This window comes from Solanum verrucosum, unplaced genomic scaffold (assembly GCF_900185275.1).
Source record: "Solanum verrucosum unplaced genomic scaffold, falcon-dt-bn FXZP01000277.1, whole genome shotgun sequence".
Classification (NCBI taxonomy): Eukaryota; Viridiplantae; Streptophyta; class Magnoliopsida; order Solanales; family Solanaceae; genus Solanum; species Solanum verrucosum.
The window spans coordinates 486,075-509,245 of NW_026019945.1; the positions used below are offsets into that span (position 1 = coordinate 486,075).

At 29.9% G+C, this 23,171-nt stretch overlaps 3 protein-coding genes across 4 annotated transcripts in view; 2 read left to right on the forward strand and 1 right to left on the reverse strand.

Annotated features, from left to right (window-relative positions):
• LOC125809295 (photosystem II 10 kDa polypeptide, chloroplastic) overlaps positions 1–23,171 on the reverse strand; it is a 204,526-nt gene that overhangs the window by 154,835 nt on the left and 26,520 nt on the right. The window lies entirely within an intron of this gene.
• The window catches only part of LOC125809205 (THO complex subunit 3), a 152,162-nt gene that overhangs the window by 46,174 nt on the left and 82,817 nt on the right, over positions 1–23,171 (forward strand). The gene's annotated exons all lie outside the window — the stretch shown is intronic.
• LOC125808981 (uncharacterized) lies at positions 10,517–17,097 on the forward strand. Its single transcript, XM_049488663.1, has 4 exons — positions 10,517–10,698; positions 11,612–12,021; positions 12,443–13,586; positions 14,064–17,097. The coding sequence occupies exons 2-4, from the start codon at positions 11,870–11,872 to the stop codon at positions 16,953–16,955; spliced, it is 4,188 nt and encodes a 1,395-aa protein (XP_049344620.1). The 5' UTR covers positions 10,517–10,698; positions 11,612–11,869; the 3' UTR covers positions 16,956–17,097.

A 23,171-nucleotide genomic window follows, 5' to 3' on the forward strand; every position in this document is an offset into this window, starting at 1 on the left:
CTATTTAGCTAGCGTTTGATCATAAATCTATGATTAAACGGGAGCTTAAAATAGTTCAGAAAGTTTTTCCTATAGGGCCTGTTTGCTTACACCCCTCTTTCTACATGTGGAAGGATATATACTTTGTATGTAATATTATTGGGCCTAAAAAAATATTCTAGCATATGCTATGCTGGTTGATTTTGATTTCTTTGAATGATGATGTGACAAAAGGAATCTAATTAATTAAGGTACTGTTTAACAAATCTCTAATCCAGATTTAATCAGAGCAAGTTTATTGTCTTTTAATCTAATTTTGTTAAGTGAAACCAATTAATGAATTTCATCCTCCATATGAAGATTTTTGGTGTTTAACTATTCTAAGAAATTCATATTAATTGAACCAGCAGGCATAGTGTGACATTATATTTATGTCAGAAAGGACTAGATAATATTTGAAGGTGTCAATAATTTTGACTTATATATGTGCATATGTGGTGAATGATGTAAATAATATATACTAATTCAAAGAAATCCATTTTGTCAAACAAAAAACAAATTTAAAAAAATATGCATGAAAATAATGTCGTGTTTGAGCCAAAATTACTGAATTATATCAAAAGAATACGTCTATATTATATGCAACAAAATTTTAGTCAGTATGTTACATAATTATTATATTAAATATTTATACATTTATATTGATGGGCGGTGACGTTACAAACTATTATGGTTAATTATAATTAAACGAGTAAAAGTTATTTAAGTTAGCTGACTAAAAATATTAAAATCACACGATGTAGGGTCACAGTCATTTTCAATTTAGGTAAACATATACGACTAATTGTGATTTGCTTTGTAATGGTATTGAAGGAATTAATTAATGGCTTTAACATTAATTTACATTTTACACTAATAGACTACTACTATACTATTTTTTGGCCCTGCAATAAACGTGGGGTGTGGGACTATGATTTGGAAGTTACATGATAAATCATTACACAATACGGGTGGAGCTAGCGCTTTGATTATGATTTTTTATCAAACTTAATAATTTTAATTAAAATTTATATTTATATATAATTTTAAAAAATTATTGAATATAATCAAATTATTAATTTAGAATTAAATAATTTTAATTAACTAATATTTCAAACTCATAAACTTTAAAATTTGACTCTGCTTATAATATTACATTGTTCATATCTGGTGAACAATAAAAGGTTGACAAATACATGATATATGTATATCATTTTATTTTTACTATATTAAATTATTTAATTGTGATAAATAGGATTTTTTTAAAAAGATACCAAATTTGAATAACTACTTACCTATTAGGAGCGAGTGATAATTACTACTCCTTCTATCCTACTATACTTTTTTTTTAAAGTTTATTTTATTTTATCAAGAAATAAATGTTCATTTTAGTTACTCCTACCAAGTAAACAAAATCTCTTGGGTAGGAACATGCCACGTATGTTACTTGAATCATAGAGTAAAATATAGATATTTAGATTTTTCAATGTTTATAATGTCTGGTATAAAGGATACTAGTTCAACTATATCGAGTAATTAATTTGGACCGCAACTGGACCATGATATAAATTAAACTGATACACATTTAACATTATTTTCTAAATTTTACAAATTAAAACGAAATGATATCAGCCACACTAACTTTATTGTAAAATTTGAAGGAAAACATTAACTATATATACTATGCAACAAACAAACAGGAGGCGGATGGGGGTTTGGTTCGATCGAGCCTGTGAACGTGATATTTTATTTCTAATTGAATCGATAAATCAATTTGGGGTGGGGAAGCACTAAAGTTAGAAGTAAAATAATAAAATTTGACAAATAAATGAGAATGTTGCACTTGTCCATCATTAATTACGTGAGTGTTTATAAAGAATTTTAACTATTTTATGTTGCCTAAAGTTATGGATTAGATATTTAAATTCTTTGACATTCTATTGAGCCTATTTTAATTTGATGGACTTATTTGCACAACTCTTTTTATTCGGTGTGTAATTATTATTCTCGATTTCTATCTAGCTATGATAAATGTAAAGAATCCCACATTGGTGATGGAAGGAATTTTAAGTTTCTTTATATAAATTTGGATAAACCTTTTTCTTTAAGATAATTTTTGTGTTGGTTGATGAATTAACCGTAAGATTCATTTAGCATGATATTATAGTCAAGCCTCTCCGATATTGACTCTCAAATAGATGAATAGAAAGAATCTCATATATCATGACTTTTTTATATGAACTTGGACAATTTCCCCCCTTTGAGTTAATTAAATCATGTTCAAGGTCCATTCAATGTATTTGTTACACTAAAGATAAAAGGCAATGAGAAGTTCTTCATGTACTGTACATGAGTATCTGATTTTATTTACATATATTATTGATATATACATAATTCTTATTTTACACCTTTCATAACCTATGTAATTAAATTTTAATAAAACGAACCAAACATTATATTATACGCATGTGGCATGCCGATAAAAAAAATTTCGACTTGTCATAAATAGTAATAGTTAGTGCGCTAGTATTTGACATGCACCCACTTCCGTAAAAATCCATAACACTTTATCTTCTTTTCTCTTTGTATAGCTTTCATTACGACTTAGAGACGGAATCAAGATTTTTAGTTTATAAATTTTGAATTATTATATACTACATATTGCCTTTTGAGTTCTAAAGACATTATTTATACATATAAAATAAATCTCTTAATACAAATATATGATTTTGCCGATTCTTTAACTATATTAATATCGATTCTACCCTTGTTCGTACCAAAAGATTTCACTTGGAGGTAAAATACATTGTACCAACATATATAATATGATCCAAGATCTTAAGTTTTGGATTATGAACCACAACTCGTTTTATCTATTGGATTCAAAATATAAGACTAGCGAGGTAGAATTCGAGTTTTGATAGTTTTACTAGGTCAAATATTTGACACGTTTCTCAAGATCACTTTTTGGATCGAGCATTTTAGACCCTTGAATATATGTCGAATTATATTCTTATTTTGATTGCGTCTGATCCCTACTTAGCTATCAAAAGAAATTTAAATCTTTAACTAAGAATGAAAAGGTACTTATCATTTGATCATGACCAGATGATATTTATCCTAAGGTATATACTGAAATATTGGATAGGAAGATTGAAAAGTAGAGACAAGAAGACATTGGTATAAACAAAAGTCTCTAACATTACTTGTATGATGGGGCAGGACATTATATTTTGTCAATATTGTCAATGAATTTCTTTTTCTTGTTAGTGGGGTCTCATCGCCAAAGAAAACCCTACTTTATTTATTATAGCAAAAGTATCAAATACACTTAACATGCCCTAAAATAATCTGCCATATGCACTCTTTTCAAAATTTCATTTTTTTCCCCATATATTTTGGATTAATTAATTTAGAGGTTCAGCTGTATATAGACTTTTTTTGTGTGTTAAAAGTTGTTAAGCCATCCATGTTATCATCATTTTTTCATTTTTATTTTCTGGTTTATAAGGCGGTGGTGCTGCAATTAAATTAAAATATAGAAAAAAATCTACCCCTCGATATTTGTGTAAATTAAAATTCCCCTTTTTTATTGATATTTGCTTCATACCCTCTCAACTCTTAAAACTTGTGAAAAAAGGACCCACAAGTTCCTTTATTATTAGTTTAATTCACATTAATATTTTGTTTTTAAAAAAGATGATCTAATATAGTACTAAGCAATCGATATGCACCGAATCCGGAGAAAGGTCATGAGATTAAGAAATTCTATTGTACTTATCCATGTCTTGCATTTGTATGAGAGGTTATTTTCACACATGTCAAATGTATTACTATCTAATTACATGATAATAATTTTATCAGTTATATCAATATTCGCTTCAATTCTAGTTAACTTTCTTCCAAATATTGATTTTTTCTTTGTTTTACTTCAAATTTTGCAAAATATATAGGATGTGAGGAACAATAAATATTGTGTTAAAGGAATTAAAGAGTACAAGAGCTTAATAGCCTTAATTTATGTTAAATTTTTCTTTAAAAGCCGAAAGATATATATACCTACTCCCGTTAATATATATATATAAATACACTGGTCTTTTTTTCCATAATTTAATTAAAAGGTAAAAATATTTAAAAAGGTTAAATAGTATAGTGTAAAATATGTTATTTTACCATTTTGACCAAATTTTCTGGCAAAAAAAATAATTGTAATTGGGTTTATGCAAAGTAATAATGCACATAAATGATAATGGATTATTATTTTTTTATAGTAGGCAACTCAATTATGTTAGTGTTGTTTTCTTGTTATAGTTTTACAAGATCCAGTTATTTTCGAGGATATTTATCGATAAGTTTTTTGAGAGTTTATACTCTTGAAAAAAGAAGATAAATTAAGTATGATAACAGATAAAAATGAGTTATTAATAGAAAAAGGTTTTAAATCATACAATATTAGAGATAACTTAAACTGTATATGAACTAATAACGCTGTTATTTTTGTAGTACAAATTATTATGGACATTATACAAGTTTTGTTATTAACATGTTATACTATAGCTAGATGTATGAATGAATTTATTGATCTAGATGGACTTTCTTAAAGTAAGAATTATTCATATTCAAACTTGAAATATTTTGTTAAGCAACTAATTAAGCAAAAATATTAATTAGATAAACTTTAGATGTTATAGGAATTGAAATTTAATTAATGACGACACACTTGATGAAAAATCAAAGATTGTAGGCCACCATATATTCAACTAATTAAGAAGTAAGAACTAAATACAAAATACTTTTAAAATCCTCAAGTAGGTCTAAACTTAATTAAAGTCATTTTCAGGCAAAATATGTTGTAAGCTAATTTCCCACTGAAAATAAATTTAATAAATAATAAAGAGTAAAAGAGATAATTTATTGGTTTGATTGGGAAGGGAGGTAATTGTAATTAAGAGCATTAATTAAATGCTTGTAATTTACTTCAAAGTGAATAGAGACCTAGCTAAAATTTAAACTATGTTCAATGTCAAATAATCGATTTCTCTTCCACCTCTCTTATAGTTCATAGTAAATATTTTGTTTTATTTATTAGGAAAGTGCTAAATGGTCAGAAAATTTGGCCAGAAAATTAAAAAAATTATAATATTTTTTTATTTTAAAATAAACTGATGTTTTCTCCATTTTTAGTTAAAAGATATTAAAGTTAAAAGGGTAAAAATATTTTAAAAAGTAAAATAACATAGATAAAATATCATTCTGGCCAAAAAGATTTTTCCTATTTATTATGCTCTCAATTCATTTTCTTTATTTGATTTTAATTTGACATGAAGTTGAAAATATAAAAAAAAATTAAAAAATTTGTGATCTTAAATTAAAAACATATTAAATATTATATATTGTCCTTTAATCTTGTGGTCTGAAATTTGTCATGTAAAAAATCGAAATAAAAAAATTGCAAAAAACAAGTAGTTGTTGTAAAATGAGAGCAAAATATAATAGTACTAAACAAGTAAGGAAGACAAATTGTGATGAGAAGTATAGAGTGGAGAATATTATTTAAAACTCTTCAAGTGTGTTCTCACAAGGGTAAAAAGACTACCCTTTTATAGGATTTAGAAAACACATGTTTTCATCCTTTAACCAAATACGTTAGTACAACTATAATAAATACAATAAATACATACATTACGTTAGAGATGAATTAAGAGAAGCATCCACACAATTAAGTGGATTTGTAACAGTAGTTACATTTTTTGTAAAATAAAAATTAGACAAATAAATTAAAACGAATGAAATAATAAATATTAGGACTTTATGTGGTTCTCATCTTATGAAGGAGAAAAAATGTGGCCTATATATATAAATCCAATAGACTTAGAAAACGATTGATGCCTACTTGCTATAATAATGGAATTAAAGAGAATAACGTACAATTAAGCTATTTTTATAAAGTTTTGAGTAGGGGTACAAAATCGAATAGAAAAATGAATCAAATCGTAAATTGAGTCAATTGGAAAAAAATCTGACTATACTTGGGTTGATTTGGTTTTAACTAAAAAAAGTCAATCCGAGACCAAACCAATCCGACATTACATATATAATTTTTAAAATTTATTTTATACATAAAGTATTTATTTTGATGTAATTTCTAAATATTGCTTATACGTTTTCATAATTTTTATCTTTTATTATATTTTTTCAAGTTTTTTAAACTTAGAATTTTGAATGATCTAATAAAGGTTATAGTCCATGGATATTAGTAACTCTAATAAAGCTCAATTCGAAATCAAATCAATACTATTCTAACAAAATAAATTAATTCAACACTAAGAATGACAATAATGTTGAATATTTGTTCTTTAGTCTTACATTGGTTTAGACATTTAAAATACATAATCTAATTTTAACTTTTTTAATGTTTAATCATGTAACTAATACTTATTAGACTTGTTTTAGCATGATTTTTTAAATTATGATAATTTTCATTATGACTTTGCAATATTTATTTTATATGATGATTTCATTATTATTTTTTATTGAATATTTTAGTGTCATCATTCATCTCATATTTTGTGTTATTTTCTTAAGAAACATCTTAGATAGCTGCATTTTGGTTGGACTAAAGAAATATTTGGAGCACAAGTTAATTATATGTTTGTATGCACACTTTATCGGAAAAACCCAAAAACCTGAAAAATCTGAGATTTATAATTAGTTTGGTTTGATTTAAAAATTCGACACAATGATTTGGTTTGATATTTGAAAAACTCAAACCAATCCGAGGTTGAAAACCCCGAGTTTTATTAATTTGGTTTGGTTTATAAATTTAATTTTTTTACACAAATAATTTGGTTTGATATTTGAAAAACCCGAACCAACCCGGCCATGTACACTACTAGTTTGGAGATTTGAGATATTTTCATTAGAAAATAAGTCTAGGTTTCTTACTAGTTAGGTTAATTATTAATGCAAATATGTTTTTTTTAGTTATAAAATAACAAAGAAACTCACTTTCTTTTCTTTCTTAATAAACCATCAAGAATTAATAATAAATACATTCAATATAATTTTATAAGTGAAGTATGTTCTTACTTTGCAGATATAGAAATGTTTATTTTTCAATAGGCCCTCAATTCATAAAAAACATTCAGTGTAATTTGAAAAAATATCAATATGAAAGTGAAGAAGAAACGATAACAACAATAACTAAATGATACGATAACAAAATTACAAGAAATAACACGAAAGTGATAGGAATCAAAGAATAATAAACTACAAAAATAATACTAATATTAATACTACATGAAAGGAAGAAGTGGATCGATACAATGTTCCATCAAATAAGAAAGCGAAACAACGTTCAAATATCTAATTTAAGATTTTCATATTAAGTCCGGCCATTTTCTTGTCAAGAATTAAATGCAATATTAACAAAGGAAAATAAGAACGTACACACAGGAGGACTAGACCAAATCTTCCAACAAATTATATAATGAAGGAAAAAAAGATGACACACCTTTAATTTTGTACGAAATAAAATTAAACATTAAATATTTAACGTGCATCACACTTTATATATATATATATATTAATTATGGGTAAAGAAAAATTGTCTAGTAATTATTAACTCATGAACAAAAGGCCAGTGAACTAATTAATCAAGATCGCGTTGCTTACTAAAAAATAATCACATGTTACTCAAGAATTTTTTTGTGATAATCGAAGGATAATCTGACGCACAAAATATCTTATACTTACATAAGATTTGAAGTAGCCATATTGTAATCATGATTAAACGTGATAATCATGTCAAGATATTTGTATAAAATTTAGAATGAAAATTATTCCAAGTCATATAATATAGTATTTTATGTAACGTAGAATTGCTTTAACTGCAATTTCCTTGTGTTTTACTAAAAAAACAAACAAATAAAATTTAGCTAAGCTAGTGTGAATGCCTTACAATATTACAAGAAGCTACCAAGCAATGAGATGATTCATTACGAGCAACAACTTAGCAATAACTTGGTGTTTACGTCAATTCAATATCTCTATATATAAACTGTATTGTTAAATTAATATTAATTAATTGTATATATTTTCATCTTAAATTATTATAAATTAGAGGATAATTAAGTTTATAAGCACTTTTTAATTTATAAATATGTTTGATAAACATCAAAGTACTTAACGAGTTAAAATTAACTAAAAATTATAAATTTGATCACTTATTACTTTAAGCTTATAAATAATTATTGTTAGATCAAATATTCTACTATTTAATCCGTAAAATATTTTCTAAATACTCAATATAGCACTACTCCTCCAAAGAGTAGAAAAATCCATGTCCTTCCAATTCCTAGTTCCTTTTGTTTTTAATTCACTTAAATAAATAACTTTATGTACATATTAGTCATTTTAATAGTAGAAAAATTGATTATTCATATTTAAAAAAAATAAATCAAACGCTACTATCAGTTCTAGCATTACAACTTAAACACATATAAGTTAATTTATAAATCAATTTCAAAAAATACATTTTTGAACATGAAGTTGTGTTTAGATATGTATTACTTGGATTTATTTTTTTTGAAATCTTATAGGTCAAGGTGAAATTTCACCTTACAAATAAAATTAAATTCTTTTTTGAAACCAGATTTCACGAATAAACTTTTCAATATTTGAAATTTATTTTCAAAATTTATAGTTAAAGATAGTGTAATACTACTAGTTATCAACTCATTCTAATTTGTATGATATTATTTTACTTTAACATCATAATTTAGAATAATATACCACATAAATTAGTTTGAGTTAGTTTTTGAAACCATATTTCAAATTTATGATCAAACAATAACGTAACAACACTTATCAACTACAAATAAACTTTATAATAATTCTCTCGTTTTAATTTATGTGACACTATTTTATTTGTTAGCATATTTAAAAATAATATATCACGTAAATTGAGATAGAATTTCACCCAAAGTACAAGGAGGAGGTAATAAAGATGCAAAGAAGGGTAAAAGTGAGGTGATAGAAATAAAAACATGAACAAGAAGAGAAAAGACTAGTACAAGTTGAATGTTATTTTGTTGTCATCATCAAACACATAAATAAGAGAGAGAGAAAGAAAAAAAAAAGTTGTCGTGTAGTGAAGTGGGCAATTGGAAAAAGGGAGCGTAGCGGTGTGTAATTTCATAAAAGATGTGGGGCCGAAACTGACATTCTAGCACAAACATGATGAGGGAAAAAAAATTCAACAATAAACAATTCATAACAAAAAAATAAAAAATAAAAAATAAAATCAAACTAGGCCCCCCACCCAACCCACCCCCTCTTAATAGGGTAGGTAGTGGATAGGCCAGCTTAGTAGAGTAACACCCCCATCTCCTTTTTTACCATTTCTCCTCTTTTATATTTATTAATCGCACTTTGTTTTAATTTATTTGTCATGTTATAATTTAATAGGAGTTTAAAGAATATAATTTTTTTAAAATTATGTAATTATAAATTAAAGATGTATAAAGTGTATGAAAATGTCATTATTTTTATAGTAAAAATTTGAATTAGAGGATTGTTCAAAAAGACAAAAAAGAAAATAAATTAAAAAAAGTAAGATAAATAAATTATAACGAAGATAGTATTAATTTGTAACATTTGCCTTCTTCATTTTATTAGAAAAAGTTTTTTTTTTTTTTTGATGTTTTGTTTGATTTTACTTTATTTATAGTTTATATTATAGGAGTCTCATGCAATATTTAAGATCACAATTTTATGCATCGTTTGATTTATGTTTTTAGTTATACATAGATTATAATGTATGAAATTGTGTTTTGAATGGTGATTTATTAATAAAGCAATTGAAAGATTTGACGATGATGATATGTATACAATATTATCCAATCTTATAAAGATAAAAATATTTTTTTTATAGATAGATCTCGATTCAATTAAAACACATCAAATACAACAAAAGAGTGTTATTTTATGCAAATTTTTTATGTTGATGCTAATTTTAGCGATAACCAACCAAAAAGACCCTTAAAAGAGTGTTTATTGTATGTGTTAAAAACTCATCCTTTTTAATCTCATGTCAATCAAAATTATAATTTGAAACTAAAGAGAAGTAGTAAGAAAAAACATTTATACAAGATGATACAATGCGGTAGATAAGGTTACTCATATTATTCTTAAATTGGGTCTTATTTAGTGTGAATTTAGATTAGTCAGATTTCAGTACTAGTTATGGTATAATAGATGAGGTTACTCCTATACAAGTATCAACACCAAATCTTATTTAGCACAAATCTAAATTAGTTAAATTTCAATACAAGTATCAAACACTAAATTATATTTAGTACAAATATAAATTAGTGAAATTTTAGTACAAAAACAACATATGAATCAAAAAAAAAATTCACCCTTTTTCTATTTCTCACTCAAGGAAGGGGGGTAAAAGAGGGGGTAGTGGGTGATTAATTGTCCAAACCTGCTTTTTGGTGGAGAGAAGAACCTGATGCCCTCTTTTGATGTGTGAGTGGGTGGTGCTCTTTTCTCATCAACTCTCTATATCTCTTCACTATTCTTCTTTCCTTTCAATCTTCTCTTCTCTATACTCTCATCTCCTCTCCATCCATCCATTCATCCAGCCACTACTACTAGTAATACTAATACTTTTTGGTATATTTCTTGTTATTATTCTTCTTTCTCATTTTATCTTCTTGAAACTTCTCATTTTTAGTCTTGAAAACCAACTAAAGACTCTATTTTTATTTCTTTTTTGGGGATTTCTTCTCTTACCCACTTGATCTTTTTCCATTATTTGCTTGTTTTCTCTCTTGGGTCATCTTTTTTTTCTTCATTTACATCTGGGTTTTGCTTAAATTTTAGAGCTGGTGTTTGGGGTATATACTAGCTAGATAAGGTTTGATTACTAAGATTTCTTGTGATTTCATGATCTGATTGTTTTTTTGCTTCAATATTTTTGAGGAGTTTTAACTCTTCTTTGATCAAAACAAGCAAATCTGGTTTTCAGCTAAAAAGTTTTGAACTTTTACTGTTCATTGAGACCAAACCAAAAAAGATTTAATTTTGATTTCAGGGGTTTCTTCATCTCTATCTAACTTCAATGCCCTTTTGTTTTCTTGTTCAGTTTTCCACTATATCCTTGACCAAAAGACTCAAGTTTCTAATATGGTTCATTGTATATAGCAAAAACTTTTGAAAAAAAATCATCCCTTTGTTGTTAAGATTTAATCAGATTTACTTTGTTTGGTCTTGATTTTTTGATGTGTATTAGTGCTTAGTTGTAACCCAATAAGCAAAACTTGATAAATTTTATGGACCTTTTTTCTTGGTTTTTGTCCACATAAAATAACATTACACGAGTCTTGATCTTTCTTCACATCTTTGCTTGTGGGTTTCTTTCTTTCCCAAAATTGGTTCTTTTCTTGTTCTACTAGTCTTTTAAAGATGATTCAACATAAATAGATGCTTCAGATTTACTTCAAAACACATAAAATAACATTGTACTTGTTAATTTCCCCTTTAGTCTTTGTGGGTATTTCTTGATCTTCTGTTTTTATCTTTGCAGGTTGATTTTAATGAAGAAAGGGTAAATCTTGTTGTTGTTGTTGGTGGGGTTTTGTTGTGTTAACAGTAAGTATTCATATTATTTTTTGTGTATGTGGAGAGGCCTTTAGGCTACTGTTATGCTGAAGGCTAAGTATAATAAGGAGATAAGACTAAGTAGTAGTCTTGGAAAATATAGCTACAGTAGCAGCAGCAGCAGTTCTTGTGACTGTTGGGAAGACAGCACAAGAAGAAGAAGAAGGGAGAATTTTATCAGCAGATGTTATCCATTGAAAACATTCCACCAGATCCTTGTCATATCTCTCTACTGAAAAGTAGTAGTAGTGATGAAAGGCCTTCTTCTGATAACAAGCTAGTAGATCTGTCCAACTCTGACCTTGATGATAACAACAACAACAAATTCTCCATAAGGTAAAAAAAAAAAAAAAAAAAACTAAAAAAAAACTCTGCTTCTGTCTTGTATGGTATTTTAGTTTCTAGTCACCTCTTCAATGTTTTACTGTTCAAAGGGTTTTTTAGTCATCTGGGAATTTTCTTTTTGTTGGTCAGATCCACTGTTTCTCATTGATTTTTGATATTGGGAAACAAAAAAAAATTAGTCTTTTTTAGGTTGTTGTCTTTTACCTCTAGTCTTGGTTAAGATTTCATGTAACTATATTTATTATGATATACATATGTGAATGTGTATGAGATGAGTTTTATGTTGGTTCTTCTTCATGTGATATAGTAAGCAATTAAAGATTGTTGCTTTCTTTTGTTGTGGGGGTTCCTTTTGCTGTTTTGTTTTGAGGTTATTGACATATGATATGAAATGTTTTGTATTGTCTTGTAGGGATTATGTTTTCAGAACTAGGAGAAAGGACATCAAGACCAATTGGCCATTTTCTCAGAAAAATTTGCAGCTTTGTTTGAGGCATGGCGCGGCGATTGATTTGTTACCTCCTTTACAATCTGATAAGGGATGTGCTGTAGATAATCCTTCGACTGACAAGGACAATATAGTCACTTCTGAGGAGAAACATGTTGAGCTAGATGATGATCCTGTGCCTACTAATTCTAGCAGTGGTAGAATATGTATGCCAAAACTAGCTGTGGATTGTAGAAATATCAATTCAAGTGGATCTGATAGAGAGAAGGTGTTTCGTTCAATGATAACTAGTCGGTCTTGTTCTGAGATTGATTCAGTTCCAACAGCTGAAATAAGAAAACTGCGTTGCTCGGGAGCAGAAGCTGTTAACTTGCTGGAACCTCTGGTCAAGAAACCTCCCATGTCGAACAAGAGTGGGAGTACAGTACAACAATCAGCGAAAAAGTGCAGATTAATGGTCAAATTTGGCAACGTCACAGATCGGAACGTAGACGAGGCAGACACTACCACAAACAGTTTCATGGTGTCTGAGGCAATGGCTTCGAAAGTATGTCCAGTTTGCAAGACTTTCACATCCTCATCAAACACCACGCTGAACGCTCATATCGATCAATGTCTCTCTGGGGAGTCATCAACAGCCAAGTGGACAGCAAATCCTAAGGTGATCAAGCACAGGATAAAGCCAAGAAAAACTAGATTGATGGTGGATATCTATGTAACTGCTAAAAGCTGTACACTGGAGGATCTTGATAGGAGGAATGGAACCAACTGGGCCTCAAACCCGACTTTATCTGTTCGAGAGATCACTGAGGTACCTGCTGTTGAGAAACTGGAAAAACCTCCTCCTGTGAACGTTGAATGCACTGCTAATGAAGGTTCTGTTTATATTGACGCCAATGGCACGAAGCTTCGAATTCTGTCCAAGTTCAATGATGAGCAGCTACCATCATCAAAGCCGGTTATTGATCCTCTCCAGAAAAAAATGGTGGATGGAGATAAAAGAAGCAAATTCATTTTGACAAAGAAGAGAAAGAAACACCACAACCTTCTGAAATCTGCTTCTCATACTAAAAAGTTTTGCTTGTCCAAGCCAGATCACTGTCCCAAGGTATGTTTTTTTTAAATCCTGGATATAATGAAGTTTCCTCAGCTTTGGTTTTGTTCTTGAAACCCTTTTTTAATCAAGTACATCTCATCTTTGAAAATTTCATTTCTTCCAAAACTGTAGCACTATAGTGCAGTAATGGAACTGCAAAATTTTAGGAGTGGAAAACAAAATAATATTGGGAGAGCAATGTTAAATGTCTTTTTCTGTATTTGGCCTTCATGTTCGCTTAATTTCATGATTGTTTTGGTAATTTGGTGGAAAGGAGGGGCCAGTTTCACTTGAAATGGGGGCGGGTGCAGGTGGGTTTTTTTGCATATGTTGAGAACTAAACCATGGTAGTTTAAAGTTCTTGGATTTACAATCTGCTATCTTACGTCATTTATCTTTTATCAAAATTATTTTGTTTTTACCAATTAGCAATCCTGGTATGTAATATTAATTTGCTTTGAACTAAGTTGCTAAATATTTTATGAACAGATTAAGAGTGGTCAAGAGAGCACCTTTTCTCCAAGAGAAAATGTTGACAAAGTGGATTGCCTAAATAAGCACCTCAGATCTGCGGACCAGATGCTATCAAATGGATTGGCAACCATAAAACAATGGGCATGTTCAAAGAGAACTGGCCTCACAAGGAAGATCAGTGATAAGGACAATCATCAGCTTTCTGGAGCTGATATGTCGACTGGCGTGCAAAGTGACAATGATGTGTTGCCTCAGACTGATTCAGTTAAAAAGAGAAGCTGTCTTGTGAAATCTCCAAGATCATCTGTTTGTTTGCCTGAGAGTAGCCAAAGAATGGGGAATATGCTACTTGATCAGCCTCAAGAAGAACGTAGCGAGGAACCGCCTTCTCTACACAAGAAAGTGGTGGACTTTTCATCGTCTCAATCTTCACTCCCATCTAACAAGAAGAGATCCCTAGTGTTACAAAGGTGCAAAGGAAAGCATTTGAAGGTAGATGGCCATTCTGTAAACAATCATCCGAAAATGACAATAGATCATGCACTTTCTGTGAAAAATGTGAGAGTTGGAAGAAACACAGATAACTCTGAGATCAACTGTGAACAGTCCACCCCACATCCATCGTTCTCCTCAAAGGCGAGGAAGTTGTCATCATTGAGAAAGAACCTTTCGTCCATCAGTGAAGGGCCTGCTCGTGGTGTTAAATATAATTTAAAGTGGAAAACAGCTTCCTTTAAGAAGTCTAGTTGGAGCTCCAGCTCAGAATCGGAAGAAGCTGAAGTTTTCCAGACTGAAGGAGAGAAACTTTGTTTAAGAGGAAATCTCAGTGAAACAAAAATCCAAGGAAGCAAGAATTGTGATAGGGTAAATGTTAAAAGATCTGAAGTTTTAAGCATCAGGAAAAATAGAGAGGGAATTATGGCCTCTAATGTGGAAGGCACTCTGGGCTTGAAGAGCTCACAATCCGCTTTGACCCATTCTGATAATGAAACTGGCAACATTTTAGCAGGTGCATCTGATGCGATGGGATCTGTGAAAGCGAATCATCAAAGTCAGAGTGATAAGACTATGGATCCAGCTGCCTCTGAACTTGCTGGGAGGGGAGATTTTATGAGTTTTAGCAAGCCTATGGATGCTGGATCTGATGAGATGTCTGGGCCTGCTAGGTCTCATTGCGAGTCACAATTGTTTAGCGAAGAGTACAAAGGATCTTTTCTTGGAACCAAAGCTGCAACATGTTCACAAGATCCTATTTTAGGTGTTGAAGGGATGATTGATGGTGATGTCCATGATGTTACTGAATTAGGATCTAACGCCGATGGGCAAGGGAATTACTTTTTGGAGGTTGATCCAATCCCCATACCAGGACCACCAGGATCCTTTTTACCTAGTCCTGGTCGTATGAGCTCAGAAGACCTTCATGGGAGTTCATCATTAACCAGCAGCAGAATTCAATCTTCTGCAGATCATCCCGAATTCATTGATCAGGATTCTTCTGGTTCGCCTACGTCTGCTGCATCAACAGTTTCTAACTCAACTATGGCTAGAACTGGCTCAAGATATTCGGGTAATTTGTATGTCAGTGGAAGGGATTCATCAGAAATGCTCAAATGCCACACTGGCTGGGAAGATAAAAGGTCTAGCTTATCTGGAAGCACTGTTGATCTTCTGGTGGAAAATTCAGTCGCACTACGTCCGACTGCAAATACAGGAAATGATAAAGATGGACTGGACAAATTTGATGCAAATACGTTATTTCCTGGAAAAGGAACTTCCAGATTTACAAATGATAAGCCATGTTGTTGTGTCAGGAAAGAAGGAGGAACATCTCAAGGGTTTGCTGTGAATCGTGAAGAGTCGCAGCTGTTACAGCGACGAGCCATGGCCCTTTCCCCTTTTCCTGCGAGTGAGAATCAATTGAGCCGTGATTCACTCACGAGATCTAATAATATCATATTGAAGAGCAACTCATTTTCTCTAAGTGACTCGAGTTCAGGACCTGAAACAAATCCCCCCACTAAATCATCGGCCACGGGACATACTCAATTTGGTGTTTCTGCTGATTCTGAGTTCAAGCTCCCAACTCGTGAATCCGAGTCTTTTAGTCCATCTGCTTCTAATCCAGTTCTCAGGCTGATGGGGAAGGACTTAATGGTCATCAACAAAGATGAAGATTGCCCACTGAAAAGATCATCACACTCAAATTCCATGAATGACCTGGCAAACACCAGACTTCGTAACGAGGATCTCAACTCCTTCCATCAGGTGGATGTGCATAATCGGCATGTCCCTCACTTCCCTCAAAGTGGTGATCCAGTACAGCATTTTGATGTCAGATTGTTAAATGGTTTCAAAAGTCAAGACAGTTACTCAAGGCCACAAGTACAGCCATCCCCTACATCTCCAGTCTCGTTTTTGTGTAAGAGTAGTGGCAGTGGATTGATGGGTGCCCCCTTTGGCAGACAAGACTATTTAGGTGGGGGAAATTTACATACTGCGAGAAATGGACCAAACGAAACATGTGATATGAAGAAGTTTGTAGCAACTCCCATCTCTCATTGGCAGAATGCAACTTCAGTTGGGCCGAATGCTGTCAGAGAAATTATTGTAATTGATGATTCTCCGGAAAACGAGGCTAATTCTCCATACACCATGAGCTCGGGGAAAATGCAGATTAGCTCAGGCTATACCTCAAGGTTTGTGGATCTCTATGAAAATAGACCGCGTGGTGAAACTGGAGCAGCTCAGAATGCAAATTTGCTTACTCAAGTGAACGAGCTTCCTGCCAAGACATGGAATGTCAACCCAGACGGTTGTAGTTTAGTTCATCCAAGCTCTTTCTCAGCTTCCTCATCACCTGCAGGTCCTTTTAGATCATCTTTATATTATTCTACAGGTTTTTCATAACCAAGAAATCGCCTTTTACATCTTGACTGACAAAAGAAAACGCGGCAAAGTTGAGCAGATGAGTTTTTCTAGTTTGGGTTTTCGCTTTCATAGCGTTTGATGTTTACTCAAAACAGTACTGGAAGTTCCATAGATATATATATATAAAGCTTACTGAAGCCTGTTGAAAGTTCTCTGGAGTGTCTAATGTATAAAAAGTCTTCAAATAATGAGTTGTTCCAAAGGATATGAACTTCCAAATTGGTTTCTTCTCAACTTCTCTTTGCTTCTAATATAATGGTCATATACTAATGATGCTCTTTTAGCTGTACTGCTCAGCCTCATTTAAAATATTGCCCCACTCATGTTGGATTCTTAAATAATGTGTATGTTTAAAGGGTCTGATATCCATCCGTTGGCATTATTGAAGAGTTCGAGCAACAATCAGGGTGGTAGAACTATTGTTGGCTTGACGCAACCACTTAATTAAGTGAAGGGTGGTTAGTTGAACACCCTTTATACTCTATATAGAATTTAAAAATTAGCTTCTATAATATTAAACCTTGATCATTTTAGCGAAATTTCTGATTTTGCCACTGACGGATTGGATTATTGTCTAGTTGAATGGAAAGATCAATTAGAACATTACAGGTTGTAAATGAGTCAGTGGTGGGAGTAGTGGAATGACAGCAGCCTCATATATATATATATATATATATATATATATAAGTTTCCTTGCATGGCAATATATATAATCTTGATGTGACCTGCATTCACTTCACTCAGCATTTGCACGTTTGATGGTGAAACAACATAATATATGTCTTCTATTTTCATCATCAAATATCTATACTTTTAGATCACAACATGTTTAGTGATATCTCTATATTTCATGTGGTAACAAAAGAGAGAGTATGAGATGGTTAACCGTTGTGTAGCTTGGACTCTTCAAAAATGATCGTTGGGTGAGTCAGACTCTTTAAAAACGACAACATTTTTGAAAAATTCGAGTTATACAGGTAAAACTATTGCTAGAAGAGGGTGGTGGGGTGGGGGTGGGGGAAACATAATAGACCTTTGTTGTTGTTGTTGCTGCAGTGGTGTACGTGTGCTGGGTGCATTTGTATTATTGCATGCAGGGAAAAAAGTTAAACTCATAGACGCTCCTTTATGTCTTTTTCAATTTCTTATAAGATGGTAATATACAAATACGGTCTCACGATTTAATGTCTTCAATCTTTAGATTCTTACGATTGAATCTATCATACATTACTATATCTCGTGTTGAAAAGACAGCTTCATATGAATCCATTACTTATACGCAAATTGAATGTCAAGTAATAGTATTTGTAATTTTTACTACTAATATGAGAAATTAAAGGGTTCCAACAAAATCCCAAAGCTACTACAAGGGTTTTTATAAGGGTCTATCACATATAATCATTTCTTTGATTTTCAATGAATTAAGATCTCTTGATCATACTTATAGTATGCAAAAATTACAAGTGATTTATAAAACTAATTCTCCATTGGTGTAAGAAAATATATTTGGTGTTGTTTATAATATTGGTATGATGAAAATAATATTAACTAGTAGAAGAATCATAATAATCCAAATTTGTGGGAAAAGTCCTAAGTTACGTACGTAGGGTTTGTTGGATATGAAATGGACATAATAATATATGTAGGTAGCAAGCAAGAAAAATAGCCGTTACAAAATTGCTAGAAAATTATGTTAGTGTGTACGACCAAACTTGTGGTTGTCCCTTTACACACTTAGTCAAAAGTAAAACAAAAGATGGAAAAAAAAGACAAAACAGATGACTAGTGTTACATGTTTTTGGGTGGAAAACATAGGTCCCACTATACCAATAATAATAATAATATATGAAGATCCGGTGATTTATAATACATAAATATATTTTTTAACTTGACTTTAATAGACGTTATATTGTCCAACTTTGAATGTGGATATATAAACACTTGAACTTATATAAAATTGAACAAACAGACACATGTGTCCTGCGTGCATGTAGAATGCAAATTATCATTTAAGACATGTACACATTTAAGCATCTATTTATACATACACCAAAATTAAAGGACATAAATATCATATGAGAGTGGAGGAGGTGGGGTGAGTTGGGGCGGGGAGAGGACGGGGTGAGGGGGTTGGGGGCAAGTTGGCTAGTGGGGGGTGGAGGTGGAGGGAGACAAACAACATGATATATATGAAATTTGTTTTTAGTATTTTCTTCAATAACGTCATTTTTTAAGGGAAAAAAGATAAATATACCCTCGAACTATTGTAAATGGTATGCAGATACCCTCCATCATACTTTTGGAACATTGGTGCCCCTGCCGTCCAAAAACTAGAGCATATATACCCTTCACTCTAAAGGAAGACTAAATAGGGACACGTGGCACAATCTTATCCGTTGATAAATGTCGGATCGATGGATAAGATTGTGACACGTGTATGTCTGTTAGTATAAAAGGTATATATGTTCTAATTTTTGGACGGCAGGGGCATCAATGTCCCAAAAGTATGACGGAGGGTATACCATTTACGATAGTTCGAGAATATATTTATCCTTTTTCCCTTTTTTTTAATTTAGTTAATCAAATTGAAAACCAAAAACTTCATCTTGGAACTGTAACTTTGTGTTGATTGAGACTTTGGGTGATGTTTTCTTAATCATCTAACATAACAGTAGTATTATATTATATTTATTACTGAAGGTTGACTATATTGATTTAATTATCCAGTATATAATGACATATATGCACTTACAGCCTGAATTGATCTCATTCCCCACTGAACAAATGTTTATAATTTTTTTTTTCTTTGTATAATATATGATATATTAAATAAGTAGAAACAATTCTTAGTGTCTAGAGTAGTGGAGGATTTAACCAATCGTATTTTAATTAAGGTCAAACCCTATATATGTATATGCAAAATACACTCAGGTTAGTTGTGTTTTTTTAAATCGTGTTCAAGTTTTGATAAGTGAAGTTATCTAATATTTGTATTAGTAGAAAATTAATAACAAATATATATTCCATAAAATTAATCCACGTTAATCCGAAGATATGTTCATAGAAAAATATATATGCTTGGTATATTTTGCATGGTGATGTTCGTCATCCCTTTGTCTTCACTTCTAATGCCTCTAGTCCATAACAGAATTTAATAATGTTTTCTTTCAACCTTATTAACATACTAGACATCGGAGCTTGTGCTAGCACAGACCAATATGTATCATTTTTTGTTTCAATTTATGTGACAAAGACAAAATTAAAGAGTTAATCAAACTTTAATATTAATTTAAAATAGTTTAAATTTTTAATTATTGTTAACTATGGTAAAAAAATTTGTATGTCTTTAACATTCTAAATTGGTAATTATTGTAGTATGATTTATAATATCTTTTACGCAATTTTGAAATAATAAAGGTTATTTCTTTTTTCTCAATTTATGTGGTACTAATAAAATTTGGAGATTCAATCAATTTTTTTGTCTTTAAAATATTCTATTGTTAATTACTGTAAATTATTGTACTTTCTAAGTAATTTTCAAATAATATATATTATTTCATTTGTCCAATTTATGTGTCACCGATAAAATTTGAAGAGTTAATAAGATCTTTTACATATTTTTATATCTTTTGAATGTTTAAGTAAATAATTATTGTGATTTATAATATTTTATACAATTATTTTAAAAAAATTAAACAATAAACAAAACGAATTCATCATAGGAAAATTACCAAAGCATCCTTGAATACATCAATAATGGGTCCCACTTTTTGTTTAAAAAAATATGCATATTGGGAGGATATTTTTGTCCAAAGTGGAAATAGAATAAGTATAAAGCATTAAAGTCTTTTAAAATTTTAAATTGTTAATTTTTATTGTATGATTTGTAATACTTTTACGTCATTTTCAAATAATAGAGGTCATTTCTTCTTTCTCAATTTATGTAGTACTAAAATTTTTTTGAGATTCAATCAATTTTTTTTGTTTTTGAAATATTTCTAATTGTTAATTACTGTAATTTATAGTACTTTCTAAGAAATTTTCAAATAATATATATTATTTCATTTGTCCCAATTTATGTGTCACTGATAAAATTTGAAGAGTCAATCAGATTATATTTTTATATCTTTAAAATATTTAAGTAATTAATTATCATGATTCATAATATTTTATAGAATTATTTAGTATAGTAAAATAAATTTAAAAGAAACAAACAAAACGAATATATCATAGGAAATTACCAAAGCATCCTTCAATACATCAATTCCGACTTTTTGTTTTTAAGAAATTGCACATTCGAAGGATATTTTTGTCCAAAGTGGAAATATTGTGTAAAAAATGTGTATTTATTGTGATTTTGAATGTTTTGTGGGGGTAATAGGACGCACGCAAAGTTAAGGTGTCTTTTTGAAAATCTGGGACAACTTAAAGTATCACTTAATGTTTTTTCTCAAAATCTAATTTACTTTCGTAAACTATGTGTCAGATCAAAATTTAACAAAATCAAAAGGAATGAGTAATAAATAGCTCATACAATGACATATTTATTATTTAACTAAATAATAAATATGTAACTAAAAATCTTGTTAGCTTTTGGTTGAAAGCTAACAAGATAGTTACAATGATAGTTGCATTATGACTTATTATATATTGAATATATGGATTTCCTCGGAAGAAATCATAAAGTTATCTATGTTTGATCTATAGATAACAAATTCAAATTGTGCCGTTGATCAAATTCAAAATATTTCTCTCTATCCACAAAATTGGTTGAGTAAGAAGAATATTGTGTCTATCTAGAGATTCTAGTCTTGTGTGATGACACCACTTGAATGGACATGTATATTTTGTTAGAATTATAATATGCTATACCTACTTTCATTAACTAATATTAAATAATTACAACATTATTTGGTGTGTCCTGTATCTTTGACTTAAATTTATCATGACCTTGAGCACTTAATTTTTAAAACATATTAAAATTCTTTTTGATAATAAGTGATTATAAAATTTAATTTCAAAACTTTTATCTATTATCATATTATTAAAATGTATGTTCAATTCCTCTAAAACTTTAAGCTATACATTTTTATTTTACTTTACTTATAGTCATAGCATTAAGGCTGCCTTTTCTCCTTACCCGATCCTATTTTTTCCACCCTAGTTCTTTTTTTCTCTCTCTTTTCCTCCCAATTGGTATATATTTCTAAGGGAAAAAAACAAAGTATTTTTGTCAAAAATATTTTAATTTGTTTGATATTTTTTTTTAGTTTATTTCAAAAAGGATGTCTTTTTCTTTTTGAAGACACTATGTAGTTCTAACTTTCCGCATGATCTGTTTATGATCATATAATTAAAGGACATTTTGATATATTTGACATATCTTTAGTTTATGACCACACGATTAAATTTTTTTATTTTTTTTAAACTTCGTATAAACTAAAATAAGACAGATAAATTAAAACAAACCAAATATTCATTATAAGATGTCGCTCATTTGCCTAACCATCCATAAATAAATAAATTATATTCTAGTTGTAATTAAAAACCACAAAAAGTTTTCTTCCATTCTTTATCATCCAGTGGGTAAGTTTGGCAAATGTGGGACTACCTAATTCCTCGGGGTCTCTAACGACGAATTTAAATAATAGTTTCATAAATGACCATTTTTAAGATTACTATTTAAATTTTGTTCATGTTACATTAATTGATTAAATTTGTCTAAATTATAGGAGGAATTAGGGAAAAGAGAGGAAGTAGAGAAAGAAAAAAATTGTTATTTTTATTGATTTCTTATGAATATAATCATATAACTTATATAACATTTGTAATAACTACAAATTTCAAATTTACATTAGTCAATACGGACCGTGGCAATTAAATATAATTGAAAAATATTTAAACTAATAAAACAAAGTATAAATAGATATTGGTTGAAAAATTTCTTGAAGGTGAGTTAGAGATAAACTACTTTATAAAGTTAGAAGGCAAAATAAAAGAATTTACTCAAATTGTGATATCTACGTATATTAATAAATCAGTGTTGGATTTCATACAAAATGTTAAATATTATTCTTATATCTTGTTAAATTACTTACAAGTCTTGCCAGATTGACAAAATATGCATAAATTGTAGCGTGGAGATCATTTTTATATAAGTTTATTCAACAATGACAAAATTTAAATAGTAACAAT